At 38.0% G+C, this 22,657-nt stretch overlaps 3 protein-coding genes across 5 annotated transcripts in view; 1 reads left to right on the top strand and 2 right to left on the bottom strand.

Annotated features, from left to right (window-relative positions):
• Window positions 1-2,556, bottom strand: part of dlg3 (discs, large homolog 3 (Drosophila)) — an 84,085-nt gene extending 81,529 nt beyond the window's left edge. The window contains exons 1-2 of the mRNA XM_086085414.1: window positions 2,041-2,556; window positions 1,416-1,547 (exon numbers count right to left, since the gene is read on the bottom strand). Of these exons, the coding sequence (XP_085941540.1) occupies window positions 1,416-1,547; window positions 2,041-2,056 (148 nt within the window). The 5' untranslated portion in view covers window positions 2,057-2,556. The remainder of the gene's footprint in view (window positions 1-1,415; window positions 1,548-2,040) is intronic.
• An 893-nt stretch (window positions 2,557-3,449) lies between these two features.
• On the bottom strand, window positions 3,450-15,118 carry gdpd2 (glycerophosphodiester phosphodiesterase domain containing 2). 2 transcript variants are annotated; one of them, XM_086085819.1, is made up of 15 exons: window positions 14,832-15,118; window positions 12,503-12,606; window positions 12,310-12,403; window positions 12,145-12,204; window positions 11,571-11,669; window positions 11,373-11,466; window positions 10,380-10,525; window positions 9,998-10,080; window positions 9,132-9,291; window positions 8,656-8,862; window positions 7,462-7,610; window positions 6,291-6,438; window positions 6,036-6,118; window positions 5,892-5,917; window positions 3,450-5,258 (listed from the first exon to the last, which is right to left on the bottom strand). In XM_086085819.1, exons 1-15 carry the CDS (start codon window positions 14,907-14,909, stop codon window positions 5,188-5,190), a joined length of 1,602 nt encoding a protein of 533 aa, XP_085941945.1. In that variant the 5' UTR covers window positions 14,910-15,118; the 3' UTR covers window positions 3,450-5,187. The 2 variants fall into 2 exon arrangements, with proteins under 2 accessions (XP_085941945.1, XP_085941946.1); XM_086085820.1 differs by having other exon boundaries at window positions 14,837-14,912.
• Window positions 15,119-17,502: 2,384 nt separating this feature from the next.
• pdzd11 (PDZ domain containing 11) lies at window positions 17,503-21,671 on the top strand. 2 transcript variants are annotated; one of them, XM_086084742.1, is made up of 6 exons: window positions 17,503-17,581; window positions 18,208-18,305; window positions 18,948-19,088; window positions 19,747-19,845; window positions 21,068-21,128; window positions 21,536-21,671. In XM_086084742.1, the coding sequence occupies exons 2-6, from the start codon at window positions 18,213-18,215 to the stop codon at window positions 21,568-21,570; spliced, it is 429 nt and encodes a 142-aa protein (XP_085940868.1). In that variant the 5' UTR covers window positions 17,503-17,581; window positions 18,208-18,212; the 3' UTR covers window positions 21,571-21,671. The 2 variants fall into 2 exon arrangements, with proteins under 2 accessions (XP_085940868.1, XP_085940869.1); XM_086084743.1 differs by having other exon boundaries at window positions 17,541-17,593.
• Window positions 21,672-22,657: the final 986 nt, after the last annotated feature.

The raw sequence follows: 22,657 nt of genomic DNA, 5'->3' as shown, positions 1-22,657 counted from the left end.
CTGCCATTGACGGCTATATTTCTATTAGTTTCACATAGACCTAGAAAAAAATTATTGTACATTTAGAACAGATATAAAATGTGTGATTAATTGGGAGTTAACTGTTGATTTTATTTTATACGATTTAAAAAAAGAAGAGAGAAGATTAAAATTTTGAATCGTAATTAATCGCATGACTTCATTAGTTAACTCACGATTAATCAAACATTTTTTATCTGTTCTAAATGTACAATAATTTTTGTTCTAGGTTTTCATATTGTTAACAAAAGTGGGGGGAAAACGTGAAACTAATAAAGAAATAGCTCAAATGAATTTTTGACGTCTATAGCCGTCAATGGCAGTGAATGAGTTGATAACAGTTTACAACAGATTGTCCCTGGTTTAGTTCCCAGTGTCGAGATATATTGATTCTGCTGATCAACTCTTTGCCTCAAAATAAATTAGCTTAGCATATCTTTAGCAAAACAGATAGATTGGTTTTAGTGTGTTTAATAAATTGAAGTTGGAGAATGTCAGCCCTTGTGAGAAAAAATATGCCTGTAGAAAGTCTACATATGCCTTGTGGGAGTAGTCACATTTATTCGGAAGGATGACTACTGCTCTCTCAAAGTGTAGTCAGACAAAGGAGGCCGGTTTTTGTCCACCACCCAGTCCAGGAATGAAAAGGAAAAAAATCATGACGTGAAAAGTCTGATCTTATTATTCTATAGATAGGCTGCGTTAATTGGCAATGCACGTACACACAGGCTTTGTATGCTCTTGTGAATGCTCTCTTTCATAAGCGTTAAGACATGTAGACTCACTTTATGTAACCCCCGTCCACATCCTGTGACTGCCCATAACAAGGAAGCGTGCCCTCACCCTTCTACACTTTACGGTGGACCCCGCGGGGAATATAATCCAAACACAACCGCAATAGGTGAAAAAAAAAAAAAAACACGAGGTCGTGCCGGTGAGTGTTTCTTTATGCTCGGTTTGCGTGCGTTGTTGCTCCACGTGTTGTTTGAAGGTTTAGAATTATGATTACATTTGTGCTCATGTCCATTATTAGCCTTCCTATTGTGTTTCGCATGATATGTTAGCATTAAGCTAATGGACTTTGACAGTGGACCATTTTGGTGTTTCAATATGAAATGTTTAATTCTCTTTTGTTTTATGTGTCAATTTTATAGTACCCATCAACAAGGAGTGACCAAAAAACTGCTTATTTGAAGAAAAGCGCGATTAATACTGATAGCACAAGAAATACTCGCCTGTCAATAGATTGAGATTCACTCACTGTTGATACTTTTTGTGACATTTTTTCTGCTGATGTGCTCTTTTTTTCCCCCCAATATGAAATAAACACAATGGCTCAATAACATTTTGGAAAATATGCCATAGTTTAAATGTGTAGTTTTTTTTCTTCTCATTACCAAGAAGAGCTTGGAAAAGTTGGCTGCCCAGGATGGCGGACACTTTGCCCACGCTGGTCTTGAGGGCCTGCTCGTCTGGACTGGTCAAGCTGGCCTGGTAGCGTCTGAGCAGACCTGCTGCTCGCTCCGTGTCTACAGAAACACAAAAAAAACGTCACAACATTACGGTTTACATCTGCTGGCAGAAATCAGCGGCTGTGAACTCCACCTGCAGATTCCATACTTTTCCCTTCACCTGATTTATTCACACCTGAACGCATCACTTAACCTCACTAACCTGTCTTTAAACGTTTCTAAAGTGTGGCCAATGAGCAACAACAAAGATTGTTCACACATCATTTAAGTTCACATTTTTTGGGGGGGATATGCCTAGATATTAACATACAGAAAAGGTTCCCACAAAAACGGCAACAGTTCAGTATGAATCTGCTTGGCTGTGAACTCCGTCGGCATATTCGACACTTTTCCCTCCATCTGATGTATTCGCACGGAACACACCTGAACGCACCACCAAAGCACCTGAACGCACCATCATCCTGTCTGTAAACATTTCCAGTTTGGAGAAGACCAACAACAACAACAAAAACTTGTTGACACGTCATGAAAGTTGTCAACCGCCACTCACCGTATTTGTGCACCATGCCGTCTCCAACTTCATGAATTCCCACGCGTCAAAAGGTTTTGGTTTTTTTCTTTCTCGTTTTGTTTTAGGAGGCGAAAAAGAGAGTCAGTAACGGTCGCTAGCTTAAGCAAACGAGCCACAAAAGAACTCTTTCTTCTTCCCGCCCCTAAAAAATGTGACTCACTGGCGCAGACGTCCTCTCACTTGCAACATGTGAGAGGAGTTGAGCTCATGACAACTTTTTCACTAAGTTTGTGTCCAGAGAGACGGCCCGGGAGTTGTTGTGCGGTCGTGTTCCTCCACCTCCACCTCCTTCTCCTTCTCCTCCTCTTCCTCCCTCTCCCTCCTCTTCCTCCTCCTCGTCATGCCGCGCCTCCGTGGGAAGAGGATTTGTATCCTGCTGGGTCCTGGCGGGTCCGCACCTTCCACCAACAGCAGCAGCAACCCGAAGGTGGTGGAGCCCCGTCGGCAGGCCGCAAAGAGAATTTCTTTTTACGGCATGCTGCTCACCAGCACTGACGCTGTGGTGGTTTTTTCCTTCTTTTTTTTGGTCCAATGTTGTCTTTTTTTTCCCCCTCCCTGCCGCAATCCCCTCAATGCTGAAGTTGAACTGGTGGCTAACTTTGACGCCCTCTAGAGGCGAGATGGAAAAAAGACATGGCATGGCTGACCTGGTTTAATTATTATGTACGAGTTATGTTTAGATTAGATTTATCGTAGCAAGTTTGGTAATGCATTTTATGAATCTATTCAGGTTTTATGGATTGTTATACTCTATTACACTGTATTGTTTTGTATACCACGAATGTATATATATATATATATATGGTTAATTTGTTCACGGTTTGTACCTGTGTGTGATTTCCTGTAAAAAAATTTACATTTCACTAATTAAAAAATATATTTATTTTATGTCATATTGTTTGATTGCTATTTTATTTTGTATATCTGTTGTTTTTTTTGGTACAACTTCTGGTGAAGGCTTTTACTTACATTAGTCAAAATCTTGGACTAATATAAGTAAAAGCTTTTTGACTCAAAAGAACATTTAATAACGTTTAATGAATTATCGTATTCTATTAGTCTACTTTTTAACCATGTACTGTGTTTATTGTGTTTAATGGTTTTTGAAAAGCTGTCAAAATTACATTTGATATTGTATTTAATTATGTTATATTACATTTCTATTTTATGTGATATATTTTCACAGATCAATTACTATGTTAAGTCTGATGTGTTTTTTGTGAGCAACTTCTTGGGATAAAGCTTTTTGTTTAAAAAAAAAACTCATGACATTTTTTCAAGCACATATCCTCCTGACCACCAGGAGAGAGAAAAAATGTCCAATCATGTTTATTTTTGATATGCCCCAATCTTTCTGAAGTAATTGGAATACTGCAAAAGAAAAATAATAATTTTAAAACGTTTTTATTTTTAAAATATGAAGTGTCCACTAGAGTGGACATTGAAACCCCTTTCAGGCAAAACTGAACTTTGTTGGCAAACAGTTTAGTGACTTTAGTCCAACAGGAAATGTCAAAAAGGCTACATGAGAAAGGGTTCAAAATAAACATAAGTGCCCATTATCTCATCAAATGTTTTTAGAATCGATTACAAATTTATTATACAACTTTCTCCCAATAAATGTTTATTGACAAATTATTAATTTGGTATCGTTTAGTGATAAAACAATTGCATACAATTACACAATATAACATCAGTTAGCTGTATCTATCCAATGGAAAGCAGATTTAGGCAAACATATAAATATAAATAAAATCTAAGTGTCGTGTCACAGGCATGCTTTGTGAAATAGGAAACAAAATATATCTGTTTGAATAATTAGAATTGGACAAATACATCTTTTCAGTTGATTTTATTTGCCAAGGAGGACAGTGATTTTTATTTGGTTTTTATGGTAGCCTACTATAGGACCACTAGTGGTGCGCGCACTCCTTCTAGTGGCAACATGAAAATACAACAAGGGCTCGTGATATTAATATTGTGAGCCTCTCCAACATAATGCACAGTTTCGACACTTGGCTAGGCTTAAATTCAAGAAAAAAATCAATCTTGCACTTAAGGATCCTTTTAAAATGAACAAGTACGGCTTAAAAACGTCAATGCCGATGTATTGTAATTGAAAGGTAACCACAATTGAAGGCTACTTGATCATTTACATTAAAATTTAAGACAGTTAAATTATGCACAGCCCGAATATTTAATTTAGTGATTCTTTTGTATACATTTTTTTTTAACTTTTCTTATTTCATCATATTCATCGTTGCCTTTATTTTTTATAATTATGATCAATGACCATTTTAAGATGAGCTCAAAGCAGAAAAAACAAAAGACAAGACAAAAGAACAAAGGCAAAGTTACCGGTTCAGAAGTTTTCGTTAAGGTAAAAAAATAAAAATAAAAACCACACACGCACACAAAAAATGAAGCTTTTTATGTTACTAAACTCATAATCTGTTTAATAAACATTTTACTATTTTTCCAAATTTTGACAAAAATATTTGCCTTTTAATTAAACTGGGTTTAAACTAGAGATAGCCGAAACATCAGTTACTATCTCACCACTAACAACGAGAGAAAGCTAAACACAAAAGAAGTCGGCCCCTGTGATAAGACCTAAGCTTTTGTCCTTAATGGCGTTTTTACCCTTTGCATTAACTTTACTTTTTGACATAGTCAAGACCCACAGGATATTGTTATCAATGATTATGAATACACAGAATCAACCCAATGAAAGAATATTTCACACACACAAAAAGTTTGATTCTGCCATTTTTTTGTACTTCTGTGATCAGCAGTCAAACAAACTTTGCTGACCTTGAATCTAAAATGGCCGTCGATGCCATCTCCAGGTGGTTGTGCATCCATGACGTTGTTTCCAAGGTTGACATTTACAGTGGAGCAGCATCAGACACTCCCCATTGAAGAACCTAATTGACATGAAAACTTGTCACTGGCGTGTTTTTCTTCTTTGCAGGACGAAGACGCAAATACAACTGCAGAATCTTGCAGGATGATGAAAACCAGCCCGTTATGAAACATCTGGGTTAACAACATCTGTGCTTCCCTTCATCACTTCATCACGGGCCTCCGATGCAGTACAGAACGACAGTAGTTGCAGCAACACGGCTACACAGCTGGTAAGAGCGACATTTCCTTCTCATTCCAGACCAACAAGTTCCCCCGTTCCTTCTTTGACACTGGAACAAAAAGAGCAGGGGGAAAAAAGTATGAGTGTTCGGTGAGGTTGCTTTCGGATCAAGCAAAGCTAATAATGGTCATTTATTTTCACTGCCAACATTTTGTAAAATAACATAAAACACAAAACATAAAAAATAAAACAATGTGGATAGTGTGATTGCAACATTCTACTATGCTATTGTGTAAAAAAATTTTTTTTAATTATTTTATTATTAAATACATATTTTGTTCTTATTCTTTATTTACTTAATTTATATGTATATTTTTGCTAATTAGGAAAAATACCAAATTCATATCATTATCAATATTAATAAATGAATCAAATTGATATTTAAATAATCTACAACAGTACTGTGGACATAATTATTTTACTTATATTATTTTCCCATAATTCCTATAATTGTATTTATATTTGTCACATTTCAAGGAATATAAACTGATAAATAAATATTTACAAATCTAACACAACTTGTTTTCTTTACAAATTGTTTAAGAAAAATCTATTATTTATATTTGCATTTTTCTCAGATTTTAATAATAATTTCATAATGATTACAATCAATCCTTTGGGTTACTTTTTATTAACAAAGAAACTAGCATGCATGCGTTTCATCCTTAATGGCGTACTTCACCTTTTCTTCGGCAGCAATGACTTTTCCTGCAAGAGAGGGATGACATAACAGAATTAACCAGATCACATCAACTTAAAAAAAATTAAATATATATATATATATATATATAACTAAATATAAATCTCATTGTATTTATGGGCTTACCGCTGCAGTACATACACACCAATGATCAACACAACAGCAAGGAGATCCACTGCAATCCACGCAATCGTGTACGTCCGATGAGGCTGAAAGGCACAAATTAGGATTAAGTGCTATCGCGCGCTGTCGACTTTGAAGCCGTTCAAGTGTAACGTGCCTCTCTGTGACTCCTCCAGTCTCTCTCTTGCAACCTGCTGAGGACAAGCTTGCAAGGGGAGAGACCGGAGGAGTGAGCCAAAGGCGCGCAAGCCCTCGCACCATGATCCAGTCGGGTCGCCGCACGTCCTTGAGCAGGTGGCAGGCGTTGGTGGTGACCGAGCTGACCCCGGCGCACCACAGCAGCGAGAAGAGCCACGACTCGTTGACCACCCACGTGTTCACCGACACGTTTCGACTCACAAGATCCCTGTGAGCACACAAATTGACAGTGCAGAAAACAAACAAATTAATTACCCACAGATCTTTGCACAGTTTTATTGATTCAAACAATACAAATCTAATTTCATGTAAAACTACAACAATCTGAGACTTTCCATTGGCTGAAAATTTGATTTCAACAATTAAGGTCAACAGGGTCTCTCTAATCAATTATCAAAATAAAAGTGATAACTTATTTGTTGCCAATTCATTGATTATAATTGTTGCACCTCCATTATATATATATCAATCTGTAAGAAATACAAGGGACAAAAATAGTTCATTCAAATTCAAGGATAAATAAATATTGAAAAAAGAAAAAAAATGCTATTATGACTACTCTTTCATCTTTGTAGTTTTAGACATTCTGGATGCTTTTGGCACTACGCTGCCGCTCACGTGTTAGTTTTGGTACTATGTCAGAAATCTGTTTTCGGGACGGCGGACAGATGATAAAGTTTGTAATTACTGAAATATCTATGCTAATTTCTGTTAGCCTGCCTGTCTATGGTGTTTTACACGATATGTTAGCATTAGGCTAGCTGACTTTCGTGAGCCATGAAATACTTTGTTGTTAAATGTACAATGCTTAATTCTTTAATTCTTCTCTGTTTTACATGACAAATAAGTAGAACCTATTTGGACAATTGTGTAAGCAAAAATCTTCTTTTCACTTCCTCAATGGGATACTATTTGTTAGTTTCTCACTTTTTGACAGGTAAAGAGAGAGAACAGATGCTAAGGAATAGTTTAAAAAGTGTGCTTTAATAAGTTTTCAAGCATGTGGGAAGGTGTGAAACTGTAGTTTTTTATTTGGTCTCCCAATATTATATTTTGATGGTTTTGACCTATAGTGGGCGGAGCTGGAATGTCTCCATAATAAATGGGAATTCACGTTACAGTAAAAAAATAAATAAATAAATAAATAACCTCAAGGACTTGGCCTCACTGTTCCAATACTTTTGGAGGTAAGTGTTTGGTGAAGGTCTCCAGTTACCAAAGTGCTCGTTACCTGATTTGTGCTGCATTCAACTTGCTGTACTGCAGATTGAGGTGGTTTCCTCCATCTTGAAACATGTCGTGTTTGTTGTTGTAGACGTGGATGAAGCCCGGAGCGGCTCTTTTTACATAGTCTCGTTCTCCAGGAGGAAGCCACAGGACCTGGACAAACAAACGAGACAATCGCATGAGAAATTGTTACGGGGATCTCCCGGTTATTAAGGATGAAGATAAAGTAGGAAGTGCTGATCATCACCGGCCGATAACGTTAGTCTGCATAATGTACAAAGGCTTGGAGAAAATGATTTGGCTTTACAAAGTCTGCAGATAACCAGTTTGCTTTTCAGGCTAAACAAAACACGGGCATGTATAAATATCCTAAAGAAAATAGTGAACAAAGAATCTATTTATCTGTTATCCCATTTGATTGTATGATCATTTGGGAATCATACAAAAGGTTGGATCAATAAAGGTGGGCAAAAATAGACAATAAACCCCCATTTATGGTGGGGATTGTGTTCCAGACTCACCTGCAATGGGTGAAAATCCACAAAATAGAAACTATATCATTTTCTTTGTAGTAGTTTTCCCACATGCGTTAAACACATTTCAGTTAATTAAAACACATCTTTGTAGTATTGCGTATATAAAGTATGTGCGTAAATCAACCACGTCATTTCATCTAAAGAAAGTCTGCTAGCTTAGTTCGCTAACATTCAAAACACTAGAAACAGAAATTAGCAGAGAAAAGGCAAAAGAAAAGAAAATTGAACATTTTATATCTTAACAAAATGTTCAACCAAGCCATAATATAATATAATAATATCTGAAGTCTACTAGCTTAAAGCTAACATAAATGTCTCTCTTCTTCTTGCTGTTATTTACGCTGCAGCTTTTCGAGTAGAGCTCAATACTGCCCAACATGTTGTGGCATAATGTGGTACTGCAACAAGTATGTGCAAATCTAAACTGGAACTTGCCTTTGTACCGTATTGTAAAAAGACATAAAAACGATTGCTTATTGACATAAAAAACAATCTAGCACCAGTGATGACCCACTATATAATGGCCAAAGCATTATCTCGATATATTTGTGCGTTGTTGCTTTATATTATATTGCCGTAACTATGTCCAAACCCTGAGCATGTAAAGAAAACCGATGGGATGACTGGATGGAGTGTGATTGCGAAATGAGCTTGAGGCCTACCAGGCTTGGGTCCAGGTCAGACATCAGGATGGTTCTGACCACATCCACCGTGTCGTTCTCCTGGTCGGGACTGTACAGGTCGAATATGACCGAGACGTTGGTGCTCTTGGCGAGGCGCAGGAGCTGCAATAAAGACGCGACGCTCTGATTCCGGGCCTCTTCTTTATCCTCCGCAGGGAGCTGGGACAATGAGCGGAAAGGATCCGTCTGGAAAACATTCAACGCAGATTATCATCAATGCAAAAGTGTGCAGTTTATCAGTGGTTGTCAACATTATCGTTTCCCCCCCCCCTAAAAATTATGGATTACAATTGTAGCATTTTGATTTGTTTTCTCACGACAAAATAGGTCCTTAATATGAAGTGGCTTTTTTTTTCTAATACAATTACAACTTTTTGAATTCCTCATTTTCAACTCCATTATCCCTATGACATTTAATCCCACTGTACGTCATTACGTGCGCGGTGAGCGCTCACCTGTAGGAACCATTCACCTGCGTTGAGACGTTGCAAGTCCTTCCAAGTCAGCTCGGTGCTCGCGTTGAAATCTTGGTGCGGAAACTTCTCTTCGACGTCGCTCGTTCTCCTTAAGAAGCCCGAGTCCTGATCGTGCATCAAGAATGGAATCCTGTCCTTACTAATATGCAAACAGAAACAAAACAGAATCTTGAATTCATGGCAATTGTCTTAAGATTTGTTTAAGATTCAAGACGTGTATTTGTCATGTGCGCACTAAAAGCAAAATGGTAGTGCTGAGAAATGAAATTCTTACTTTTCTGGTTGACAGATTGTGCTGCCATTTATTCAGTATATTCAGCAGTATTTTGTCAAATACAATTCAAACGTTAAATATATATATTTTTTAAATATGACTTTTGGGAATACAATTTTCAATAAAACAAAAATAATTGTACTTTTTTTTACATTTACTACAATACAATATGATTTTGTATTTCTTCTTAAATTAAATAATTAAATTACCAAATGTCTATATTAATACATTCATTAAAACTATAACAATATAAAAAACTAAAATGTTTAAAGTATTTGAAGTATTTCTTAAATAATTTTTAAAACTCTGGATCTTTTTGTTGTTGTTGAGTAGTACTCAGCTCTTGAGTAGTCACCGATACCAAGTATCAATACCACAACAACTTTTGATACACAACTTTCCCCCACCACCCAAAAATTACGTCAGATCCTTTTCAAGAAAATAATTTTCAATTCCTCTAATTTCTCATTTCTAGTTCCTGACAAGAGGGCGCCCAAAGTACTGATACGTTGAAATAATGCCGGGTATCAGTACTGGTCTATCCCTACTTAAAAAAAATATATATATAAACCTGATCTGCACGTCTGTCTCGAAGGCCATCACGCCGCATTGGAGGCTCCTCTGGAACGACATCATCGTGTTCTCGGGGGCCAACTGAATGCAATTCGCCATATATGGTGAGACAGACAGACAGACACACACACACACACACACACGCTGTTGTGCAAGGTAACACAATGCCATGCAACGTGTTCATCTAAGCTTGTTAGTGAGCCAACGGCAAATGCGCATAACGTGTATAGTGCTCCTCCATACATCTCGACTATATTGCGGTTCACATGTGAGCCAAGAGGAGGATGTGTGGCGCAACGCACGTGAACATGCGATGCCCATATTTGGTGGCGAAGGCGCTGCTGATGACATCAGGAGAATACGCGAGGACGTACGCTCACCATGGGCGCGCCTCGGTGGCCGATGAGCTTCGGCTTGGAGGGCAAGTCGTCGTGGTCCATCAGACAAGGCGAGTGGATGAGTAACGGGCACAGGAGGACGGCTGCTGACACTGCGGCGTACAACGACGCCATCAGGAAGCGAGAGCCTGGTCAAAGGGAGAAAACGTGTCAGGCAATCTGGATTTGTGCATCCTTATTGTCCCAATGCACATATTTTTCATTTAAAAAAATAAATAAATGTCATGGCGCACTACCAAACAAGAATGTCATAAAAAAAAGTATCTCTAGGTGCTGCTTTTCTGATTAGCAAATCAGAGTACAATGGACCCAGCAGTTAATTCTTTTTAAATGGGAATTGGACAGCAACGTACCACAAGATGGCAGCAAAGCAGTACTGTTAATTGAATTAAGCTCCTATGTAATTCTTTGGCAGACAGATGCCACAAGATGGCGACGAATCACTACTTTTTTTTTTTTTTTTTTAATAAAGCTCATTAACCCACAGCCATATAGAAACCAAATCAACTTACTTCCACATAGTGCCTTGTCACTGACATACTAGATGGCGCCAAAGCTCTACTTGTGTTAAATGAAGCTCCTCAACTCATTTCAACATAGTTCCTTGGCACCACGAAGCTACAGGATGGTGATGACTTTTCAAAATGAAGCCGCTCGGTTCACTTCCACATACATTGGTGGCACCAAGAGAACACGACATGGCGGTAAAGCATTTATTTTGTCGAAATGAAGCTCTTTTTGTCAACTTCATTCAAAATACTTCATAGTCACCAAGATGCCACAAAATTGGGACAAAGCCTCACTTTTGCCTAAATGAGGCTCCTCAACTCATTTCAACATACTTCCAAGCCACAATATGGTGGTATTCTTTCATGATTTCAAGTATTGGATAAATATTTGACTACTTTAAGTGTTTCCCTACATACAATACAACATTTTGTGCAATTTGGTGATAGCAAGATTTGCATAGCATACATTTTGTTTTGGCCGTATAGAATCCCTCGAAGACAAATGGGCTCAGCAGAACCAAACCTCCAACAGCGCCGAACTGCAGGAAAGGAGCAGTCGCCTTCCAAAGCATAAAACACATGAACCACATTCAATGCAAAACATACAGTTAGCATCTGGCTATAGCGTTCAAGACATTGTGAATTCCGTTACAGGCGCAACTACCTGGAGCGAGAGAAGAACAGTGGGCCATTCTCTCTTCCACTGGAGGGTTATTCCCACAATTCCAAGAGAGATGAAAAGAAAACCGAAGAATAGGAGGCACTGTAAGGACAGAAAAGCTAATTAACTCATTCAAACACAAAAATGTGTTTACACATTATTTTTTTTTTTAATGTAAGAGCATACAGAAGGCTTTGATGCAGCTTCTGGTGGCTTAAAGAAACTGTAGTTATTTAAAAAAAAAAAAAAAAAAAAAAAAAAAAGAGGCCAGTAGGTGGCAACAGAGTATAAGAGATCAGCCAGGGCCATGTTGCAACAAGCTCTTTTTTCACCAGGAATGTGAATATTGATGAAACTTAGCTATATTCTAATGCTCAATTGCTGCAAAATGAAAACAAATACAAATACACTTTTTTTCCTGATGAAAGAAGAGACTCTAAACTTTCTTTTGGTAGGTTTTTATAGCAACAGAACACAATATTCTGTGGGCCTTGCAAAATCCAGTAGTCCGGGAGCAAAGGGGGTTGCTTCAGTGAAAGAAAAAAAAAATCTGTAGCAAATAACGAAGCCAACTCGCCTTATGCAGCCAATGCAAGTTGAGTGGTTCTCTCAAGGCAACTTGGAACAAGGCAAAAATCTGAAGAATAAAATTACAGTTACAGATTCTGTTTGGAAAATTTGAATCAATTACCATTTCATCTGATTGATTGATTCATTTTCATTAACGATCCTGTATTCTCACCAGCAGTAGCACACAGTAGCTGGTGAAGACGGCCGAGGTGATGATCAGCACCATGAACCAGTTCACCCAGCGCTTCAGTTTGATGAAGCCCTTCCTGAGAAGAAGAACAATCAAGAAATATCGCCAAAAACAGCAGGAAGGGGAAATTTGGGGCTTTTTGTGTGATTGTTTTTGTGCGATGGCTTTTGTTTACCAGTTGACATCCTCTTGGTCATTTGAAGTGACCAGACAGATGTACATCCAGGACACCGACAGCAGAGTGATCAGAGTGAGGAAAGTGAACCACCAGCATGCACACTAAAGCGGTGAAAAGGCAATATGATGAATAGTAGGCACACCATCTATCCATCGATTTGGCTCAATTGATCAATCAATAACTTGAGATCTCAAATGCAGTTGACTTAACGGCTCTCTCTTTACATCTTTTTAAAGATGCGTCATCATTCGGGGATATTCAAGAGTATAGAGTAAAGATATCGGGTTTCAAATTTACGGAGTAAAAGTAAAAAAGTGTCATAAAAATAAATACTCAAGTAAAAGTACAGCAACAAAGTAAATGGAAATGTGGAGTAATAGAAAAAAATAATGAGTAATCAAATGCAAAGAAAACAGTAAGAAAACGGTTTTGTTATGTTTGGATATTTTTTCTTTAAAAAATAAATTGCACGAAAAAGGTCAATTGACAATAAAATAAAAAAATAAAAAAATAACTAAATATTTTCTGTTTTTTAAAGTAAAGACAATCCCAATGCCCTTTTGTTACAGGATAATTTGTCTTAAATAAGTTATTATTACACAAATATATTATAAAACCTCTCCCTAAAGAATTCAGGAAATACATGAACAAAATGTAAATATAGAATTTAAACAAATAGTCTCCTTTTCTGCCATTGTTTTTTTGGGCGAAAATAGAATAAACAAACTGTAGCTGAACACACCACATTGAAGTTCAAAATATTTGCCTATATTTAATGAAACTGCAACAGAGAAACTACAATTATAGTAGCCATAATGATACTTATATCCATCCAATCATTTACAAAATAAAACACAATCATTTGTTGCATCTTATTTTTTTCATAAACGTAGTATTGCCCTCAAAAGGTTCCCCACGGTACGAGACAAACCTCAAATCATAACAATATGCAAATATACAACTCGTCCAGCCGAAGGCAGATTTTCTTTTTTCTTCATTTAGTCCTGTCCGAGGGGTTGACGTCGACAGTGGAAAGTGGTTCTTTGGCAAATGTCAGAACATTAAATGAGCTGGACAGGCTGGAATGTTAATCTGTGATTGCATGCCGTCAGATTTCCAACGGTTGCTGTGGTGAGAATCACAAGGAAAATCGAGCAAGTCGTTTTATGGCTGGGCAGGAACTCAGCACACAACGAATAAAAAAAGAGTCTGCTTTGAGCATCGCTTATTGAAATTCCTTGACGACTTTACGGCGTCTATTTCTTGCTATTTACTCGACAGTGTGTTTATGTTCCGATAGTAAAAAAAAAAGTTTTACAATAAGATGCAGTGAGAATCACATATATTATTTGTAGATGTAAATGACAAATGTTAGATTTATACCGCAGCTGCCTTAAATCAACATTAGTTATGACAAAATGTTGTTGTTTTTTTTGGGGGGGGGTCTTCCTATAATCATCAATACACAAATAGTAGGCCTTAAACACAAATACTGTTTTTATTGTTGAATTGTGATTATTATTGCTATCCAGGGACTTCTAAATGTACTGCAAATTATTCTTGATTGATTTGGGTGTCAAATTATAGCATATATACAGAAAAAAATGGGGTGTTAAGCCATTGAGGGGCCTTCACCTGGATAAATGCATTTTTGAAATAATACTAAATACGTTACAAATTATTTGAAGTAAAAGTGTAAAGTCTAAAACTAAATAAAGAGACTATGGTTGGGGAAAACTGACCAGTCCCATCTGTTAAAATGTTGCAATACACCCAAAACTTATTTTGTTAACTTTTTTAATTTTTCTCCCTCCACATGCTTTAAAATGCACTGAACGTCATCGCTTTGAGGAAACAAAAATAAGATGACTCTCAAATTTGAAGTCAAGCTGATACACAAAACAAGAGAGAGTTTGTTCAACCAAATTGTAAAAAAATGACCAACAACAAAAAGTCTACTAGCTTAATGCTACAATGTCATGCTAAACCCCATAGACCGGCTAACGTAACACCAAAATATTCAAACAAACCCCACAATCTCGCAATTTGGTTGGCCCATACGTACATATCCGCCACAAATAGCGGTAGGTCCACTCTATTGTCTCATCTAACAAAAAACAGCTACCTTCACGCTCGCAAATATTACAAAACGCCTTAGATGGGCTAACATAAATCAGCAGGTAAGTCGCAGTAATTACAAATCAGTACGATGAAGCACAAAGTCCTGTGAAAGGGGTTCACTGTATCCACAAATTCCCCCCAATTCTGTTTCATAAACAAAATTTCAGAGCTATCAAGACAAAAGTAAGCATAAAAGAGTCTTTACTTTACTTTCCCTGCCTTTCCTCAAGCGTTTCCAGTGGCAGCTGTACAAGCCTCGGCAGCAAGTGGTGAATGGCGACATCTCTTCGCGGTCTCCTCCTCCTCCTCCTCCTCATTCGCAGCGCAACAAGTGCATGAAGAAGTTGGCGAGGGACCACAAAGCACGTTCACTGGCTACCCACGAGGAGAACTGAGCCCCCCCATTCAACACGTCCACCTATAGGGAGTGAGGAAAAGACAAGGAGAGCCAATGAGGATTTGGGAGGTATTAGGGCAACCCGTGCTCAGAAATGCTGTCAATAGAGATCCATTGGCTCAACTGACAATAGAAACTCCACAGGCGATTTGAGAGTGCACAATGATGTCACAGCCAGCCAGGCCTTCTCTGCTATCACAAGCACTGACCTACATTCTGGCGCTGTCGGGCTGAACCCCCCCCCCGTTTTGCTCCAAACGTGGTCAAATGTTCTGATTTTCATACGTCTGGACCGTCCCCAGTCGGGGACTGGGGCCGAACAGACTTTATTGACTTGTATAGGTTACAGTTCTAACCCTCGTGGGATGCCACAGGGATCAATACTGGGGCTTCTTCATTTTAAAACAGTGATCCTACATTCTCACACAGCGCAGCTCTCACGATGCAAGAGAACCGCAGACCGTGTGTCTCAGATGATAAAAGGACACACTAATGAGAGAATGACCAAACTGGACAGAGAGAGGTCAAGCAGCCGGGGGAAGGACAAAAGAACAACGGGCACAATAAATAACAGCTGTAATAACAACATGACAGCAACAACAACAGCGTTACTAGGAAAAAGTAATTGCAACGTGATTGGGTGGTATTAATAATTGGATTACAGCCTGTCATTGTGCTGAAGCGATCCCGGCATGTTTCCATTCATCCATTTTTTCAGCCCCAATTTTTCAAGAAATGCGAAAAATGAAACAGAATGGAAACGCTAGAAATTCGACAAAAAGGGCCCAAAATTTGCACAAAAGTTTTTACGCTTGGAGGGGATGGATTTTGAAGCGTATCGAAAAAAGAAAAATGTGCATTTTGGCTATGGAAATAGGTTTTGCGAATAAACGCTGACAAGACCCGAGACAGGTCGCACGTTTTGACCGGATATTATTTCACGCGTACGTTTGTAGTCGCAAAGCGATGTCGGACGATAAAGTAAGGTTTGTTTGGGGGGACGACGAAACTGAAATATTTTGGGAATAAATTAAAGAAGCGAATATTAATGCGATCGGGGTCTTTGATGAGCAGGAAAACAACAACAATGGCGTATTGGGTGTGCACCTTTTATGTGAGCGTCTGAAAAAAAGATCTGAGCTTACTTGTTTGAGGTCATTTCAGGTTTCCATTGTGGAAAAGTTCAAAGTTGCGTGCTGATGCGGTGGCCAGGATTATGACTTTAAAGTCAGAATTCTAAGAATAAAGTTACAATTCTGACTTTAAAGTGAGAATTCTGACTTATTCTCAGAAATCTCACTTTATACTATTCTAACTTTCATCTCAGAATTCTGACTTTAAAGGCTTTGACACGGACGTGCGAAAATTGTCTGTGTCAGTCTGTGTTTTTCCAGCACTGGCTCTGCATGCACCCGTGAACTGAATGTAAAGTCCCTGATGAATAGGTGCCATTTTGGGAGGGTGGAACGTAACCCAAGATGGGACTTGGAGGGAGGGAGGGAGGGAGAATCACAAGTACAACTTTATTGGGCGAGTAACTTTGATACCACTTTTTTTGACATTGTTTTTAATCACACCTCACATGTACTGAATGAAATGATGTAAACATGACTTTAGTAAAAATAAATATTAGATTTTTTTTATTGACAGTTTGTCAATGTAAAAACACATTTTGTAGTTTTTAAGACAAACGTTTGCTCGGGTTGGGTTGACTCAGGCTATGCAGCAACTTGCCATTCTTGATTTTTGCCATAGTAGATTGGCATTTGATTATAACTTGAAGGTTACAAATACAGGCAGAAGTTAATGGACAGGATGACTGAATTGTGCATTCTCTTACTGTAATAAAATGAGGCATTGGTATTATTTACTGTTGAAAGTTTCAATTTAATATTCATTGTAGTTGTCAAATTATGGTGATTTTGCTATCCCGAGTATTACCAGATTTTTTTTTATATAGTGACAGTAATTTCTTAGTGAATTACGAATAATGAACATCATTGTTATAAGTTGTCTTATTTATTTTTTTATATGTTCAGCAAACTTTTCAATGATGGCAATCTTTTAAAATAGATTTAAATTATGGGAGTTTGAAAAGTTCAATTTAAAATATCAAGCCCCAGTGAATGCGTTGAGACGTTGGCCAGAAAATGATGCATTTCCACTGCTTGTAATATTTATCATAGGCAAATGATACTTGGATGTCTTTAAAAGATGTGTCTGGTTATGCTGGTTTAATTGAAAATCAATCCATTTTCCACACAGACTATACTCGCAGCAATTATAATTTGTTGTTTGTCAAGCTGCTAGCTTGTGTTAGCACAAGTCTTGGTATCTCCATAGTCACGCAACTCGAGGTCGTGCCGTCGTGTTTACTGTTTACATTATCATACCACGCATGCTCATAGTTTTGAGCCGATGACTTGCGGTAAGGTGACAAACAGGTGAAGCTTTTGCAACTCTCCCTCCATTCGACAGGGGGCGATACTGCGCGTGATGTGGATTGTGACGCAAAAGAAGAAGTAGTGCTGCTGGTCGCTCAGAGGCAGAGCCATTGGGTGAGATAAAATGTGAATTTTATGTATTTTATTCGTTCGAAACTATTAAAAATGTTTGCGCTGTGGCTACTTGTATACGTGGATTATACGAGTGAATTGACGTGAGTTAAACGAGACAAGGTTGGTACGTTTTTCGCTTGCCTTCGCGCTGCGGCTAGCCGCTAAGCCAACTTTAGCGTTAACCTGTCGTCTTGTTTACAAATGAAACGACAAGGCCAAGAGTTTAGTTTCGTTTCGTTCGTGTTTCACCAAAGCTATTAGCTCTAAATGTACTCGTTTTGAATCCTTGCTCTTGTTTCCATACACGTGACAACGCTAGGTGGCGAGTTGCCGATCACGGCAAAATAACCGCTGCGAGAATGGCAAAATGTAGGCGAAGGAATTAGGAAAGGATGAAGCTCAAGAATGTAAACAAAAGAGGGACGTTGTAAGAAAAAAGTAATGAAGAAAACAAGACTGAATGAACGCAACTTTATTTATAAAAGTGAGATGGAGGAAGCAAGGAGGGACTCTAAACACACTTGAAAACCGACCCCATTCCTCGGTAATTCGTTGTATATTTAGAACTGTGATCAAGAAAGAAGATTTGTGCATGTATGCTAATATATTTATTTTTGTGCGTGCAGCGACAATGGATCAGAAGATTCCCTATGACGACTACCAGCTCCCGGTGGTCTTCCTGCCCTCTTATGAGAACCCACCAGCATGGATTCCTCCACAAGAGGCAAGTAACCGTGTTTGTGTTTCAGCACGACCGCTTTCAAGACCGTAAAGCAATCTATATAGAATCAGCAACTCAAATTGTTTCTACTCAATGGCAGACGTGCCAATGCTGTGGCTCTCCATTGGCTCAAACAAGCACGTTATCTGTGAAGCCTTTACATGCATTTTATTGCTTTTCAAGTGCTCGTTGTGTGTCTCTCCCTTCCCACATGCGAGGGCATTACATTAAAAATGCCGTAAAAATACAACATAAAACAATATACAGTGCGTGCAAAAGTTTGGGAGCCGCTGGTCAAAACTTCTGTTCAAGTAGATAATTAAGTAAGTTCTTTTTGTCAGGAAAAATGGGGGGCCTCAATCAAGAATTGAAAGATTTTTGGTTGTCTTCAAAAAGTGTTTACATGCTGTGATATTTGCCAAAGGGAGTGTCACTTTTGAAAATATCTTACTATCTTAAATAATAATGTGTCCAAACTTTTGCTGTGGCCTTTTTTTCTTTTATGTTGTTTGGAAAATATAAACAATGACAATTACGATATTGATGATTTTGTTGGGGCGTGAAAATCAATCGAATGTAATATGTTTGCATTAAAAAGTCAGCTTTGCATCATATGTACCCCTTTTTAATGTTGTGTTGTTTTAGCGGGTCCGCCACCCCGACTACAACAATGAGCTGACCCAGTTCCTCCCTCGCACCGTGGTCTTGAAGAAACCTCCGGGAGCGCAGCTGGGCTTCAACATCCGTGGCGGCAAGGCCTCGCAGCTGGGAATCTTCATATCCAAGGTGGACGTCCCTCAAATTGTGTGTGTGTGTATGTGTGCGTGTTTCACTGTTGTGTAAGAGCGCTTTAATAAAGCTTTAATCTAGTAACTGAAAATGTTCACAACATTTAATTTCCAATTTTAAGCATTAAAGCAAATGGCAATATAAGTCGTGAAACTGCTTTTCTATTTGACAAGGTTTTAGCACCATCTTGTGGGCATTTCTGAAAGAGCACACACATATTTTTCAGCAAATAATGAAGGATTGGTTCTAAAGGAAATGTGCGAACAGGTGAATACATTTGCAAGTAGCAAACTTTGAGGGAACCAAGTAGTGTAAAATGGTTTCAGAAAATGTGATCCTTGAGGATACGCAGTTTGGATAATGAATAAATGTTCAACCATTTCACATTAATAATTAATTCAAAAGTTCCCCTTTGGGGTGAATATATAACTACAGAACTGTCACTGATAGCGACAGTTTACTCAAATTTAACTTTTGTCTCTCAAAATGTGAACATCGCTTCTTTGATACAACATCCAGTAGTTTTAGGTTGATGTATGGAGTCAAGCTTTTAACCTATGGAAGCTGCAAAAAAAAAAAAATCCTGATCCAGAAACTCAACTTAATCAATCAAATGCATTTATTGACAGTTGTTTTTCTCCATGTATGTTGTCAGGTGGTCCCAGACTCTGACGCCCACCGAGCAGGACTACAGGAAGGAGACCAAGTTCTTTCCGTCAACGAGGTGGACTTCCAAGACATAGAACATTCCAGAGTAAGTCACAATTTCTTTGCTTGATGGAACAAATAAGTGAAGCTGCTGTTTTGGTTAGCAAGCGGAGAGGATCTGTTTATATATATTTAAAAAATATATATATATTTATATATATTTTGGTTTTTTCACTTTTTGCATACGATGAAACATTTTCCTCACCTTTGTCTAAAAATGGTATAATCCTTAAAATCTTACATCATCCTAGCCCGAGTGCCTTTGGAGAAATGTTTGCTTGAACAGACATGTACAGTGGTGCCTTGAGACTGTTTAATTCCGTGAACACTCTTGTAACTCAAAACACTCATCTCAAAATCAAATCATCTTTTGCCATTGACATGAATGGAAATGCAATGAATCCTTTCCAACCTCCCCAAAACAACAACAACAACAATCTTAAAATGTGATTTCTAACTAGACAAATACACTATTTGCTTCATTAAAACATAGTGCTGACATAAAGAAGTCAAATTGAAATGAATTTGATGCACGGTGTGTGTGCCTTGGCCACCGGGGGGCAGTAAAGGACAGTCATATGGATATACTGTACATGGAGACAGAGGAGACATCACTCTTAAGTAGTAAGAGCAGTTGATCTTTGCTGAGGATAAAGAATATATGACTGAGTACTGTTATATTGCCTGTCTACATATGTTGCTGCTCGTTTTTGTCCACGTGTATGTCGCTCAAAGGGTTAAAGATGCTCATAGATGCTAATTGTTTCCCATTTTGTGTTAGAATTGGTTTTAAGCCAGTGGAGCAAAAGCTAAGCTGCATGACAGGTTTAAATACACAATTGTCTTTGTGTGATATTTAGTTAGACAACTCACAAGTCTGGTCACTTGTAGTGAAGCACTCGAGGCACCTGCTTATACATATTCAATATATACAGTCCATGTGACCTGCGGGTTCGCATGTTGCAAAGGTTAGTTTTGGCAAAAGTAGATTGGGTGGTCAAATTTTTTGATTTTGAGAGTTCTCCAAAAATACCCTCGGTAAGGTTTTTATTTTCACTTCCCTGCAGCCCAAAAGTAAAAATTGTAGTCAAAGTGTATGAAAATAAGTGATAAGTCGCTTCTTGAGGTACTTCCTTGTATTGTATAACATTTCAAGGGAAATTCACAGCATTCACTGCATTTAAATCATCACCGACCATTTTCACGGACTCTTAACTTAGCCAAACTCGTGTGTGCGTGTGTGGCACGCGTGTGTTTGGCATCTTCAGGCTGTGGATATTCTGAAGACCGCCCGAGAAATCCTGATGAGGGTGCGCTTCTTCCCTTACAGTAAGTTGTCTGGCATGCCTCACGCTAAAGTAAATAACCAATCTATCATTTTAAGATTTCCCTTTTTGTCATTATTTTATGTACACAAACTTAAATGGACATACTGTAGCAAAACACTAAATTAGTCATCACGAATGCTACTGATGTTAAGAAATATTCTACTTGATAAAGCTAAGTAAGTGAATTTCTAAATGAAGCTTGCACTTTTGTATTTAAATGTTTGCCTTTTTTGCCACAATAACAGTTGAGCCTGCTTTTCGGTATTGTCTTTCTTTATGTAAGTTCTACATTTGTCATATAGTAGTGTACTTTATAATGACTCTGAGTCTTGTATTTATTGTCATACCTCGACACAATCAACTTAATTGTCAATTGTTCATGACAACGTTCTATTGTAATCCATTCAGACTACCAGAGGCAGAAGGAGAGGACCGTCCACTAGGTGGCCTCAGAAAGACAAAAAGGAGTGTTGGTGACGTCACTGTGACGTCACCCCCCCCCCCCCCTCATACACACAACCGGTTATTGCGACTCACAGCCTTGCTCGGTCTATTTAACACTGACTCAGTTTCACTGGAGCAGTTCATGTAGCTCATTTGCATATCCGAACTCACAAATCTATGAAGGATCGTCACTTTAACAAGGCTTTTAAGTTGAGTTGAGGTTTGCAGTTTTAGACTAACTTATATATGTGCAAAAATATGATCATCTATGTAGAAATGCGTGTGTGAGAAATGTAAATATCAAGATAACACGAAAAAAAGATATATATATATATATATATATAAAAAAAAAAAAGTCTGAAGCAGCTTTCTGTGAAAGTCAACTAATCCAATATATCAAGCACGTTGCTCTTCTACATGCAGTTTTGACGTATTGTAAATAGATGACAGCCTTACATGATTAGAAATATTTATGAATTGTCATGATGGATATGAATGAAATGCTACTGGATATTTTTGACAGATGTGTTCTTGTTGCCACCATTTCTTCCCTGCTACTTCCCCCCTCCCACCCCCCCATCTTCTTGTCATGATTTTCCCTTGTTCTAGTTGTCTTAAATAAATAAATAAATATAAAGAATTTTGTTCAAAAGTCAGCTTTTTGTCTGGATTCAGCGTTCCCATTGGTGTGAAAACTTTGTCTATTGCAAACACAACTGTTAAGAAGCTTGGGGGAAAACAACCCCCCCCCCCCCCAAATAAGATAACTTAAAAGTAATCAAAATGCAGTCAATATATATATTTTTAATGTGGTTAAAAAAAGTCACAACCCCCCCAAAAAAATCCAATTCAAATTGACCTCAAACTTTGTAACGTTCAAGTATTTATTTCCTAAAGCACGCACAAAAAAGGACGTTCAAAAAAAGCACATTGATTGGTTTAAGGGTAGCCAATGTTAGTGCTCAATTAATAGTAATAACCAGCTGCTGTTTAGTAATAGCCTCATCAATAATTTCTTATTTCTTATTGGCTACAGACAATGAATGTGTCTATTTTGGTGACAGAACAATTAAATGTGCACCAATA

Source organism: Leptonotus elevatus, chromosome 9 (genome assembly GCF_054856555.1).
Source record: "Leptonotus elevatus isolate MCC_2025b chromosome 9, RoL_Lele_1.0, whole genome shotgun sequence".
NCBI classification, from domain to species: domain Eukaryota; kingdom Metazoa; phylum Chordata; class Actinopteri; order Syngnathiformes; family Syngnathidae; genus Leptonotus; species Leptonotus elevatus.
Note: the sequence above shows the minus strand (reverse complement) of the source record. Positions and strands in the feature narration are given on the sequence as shown.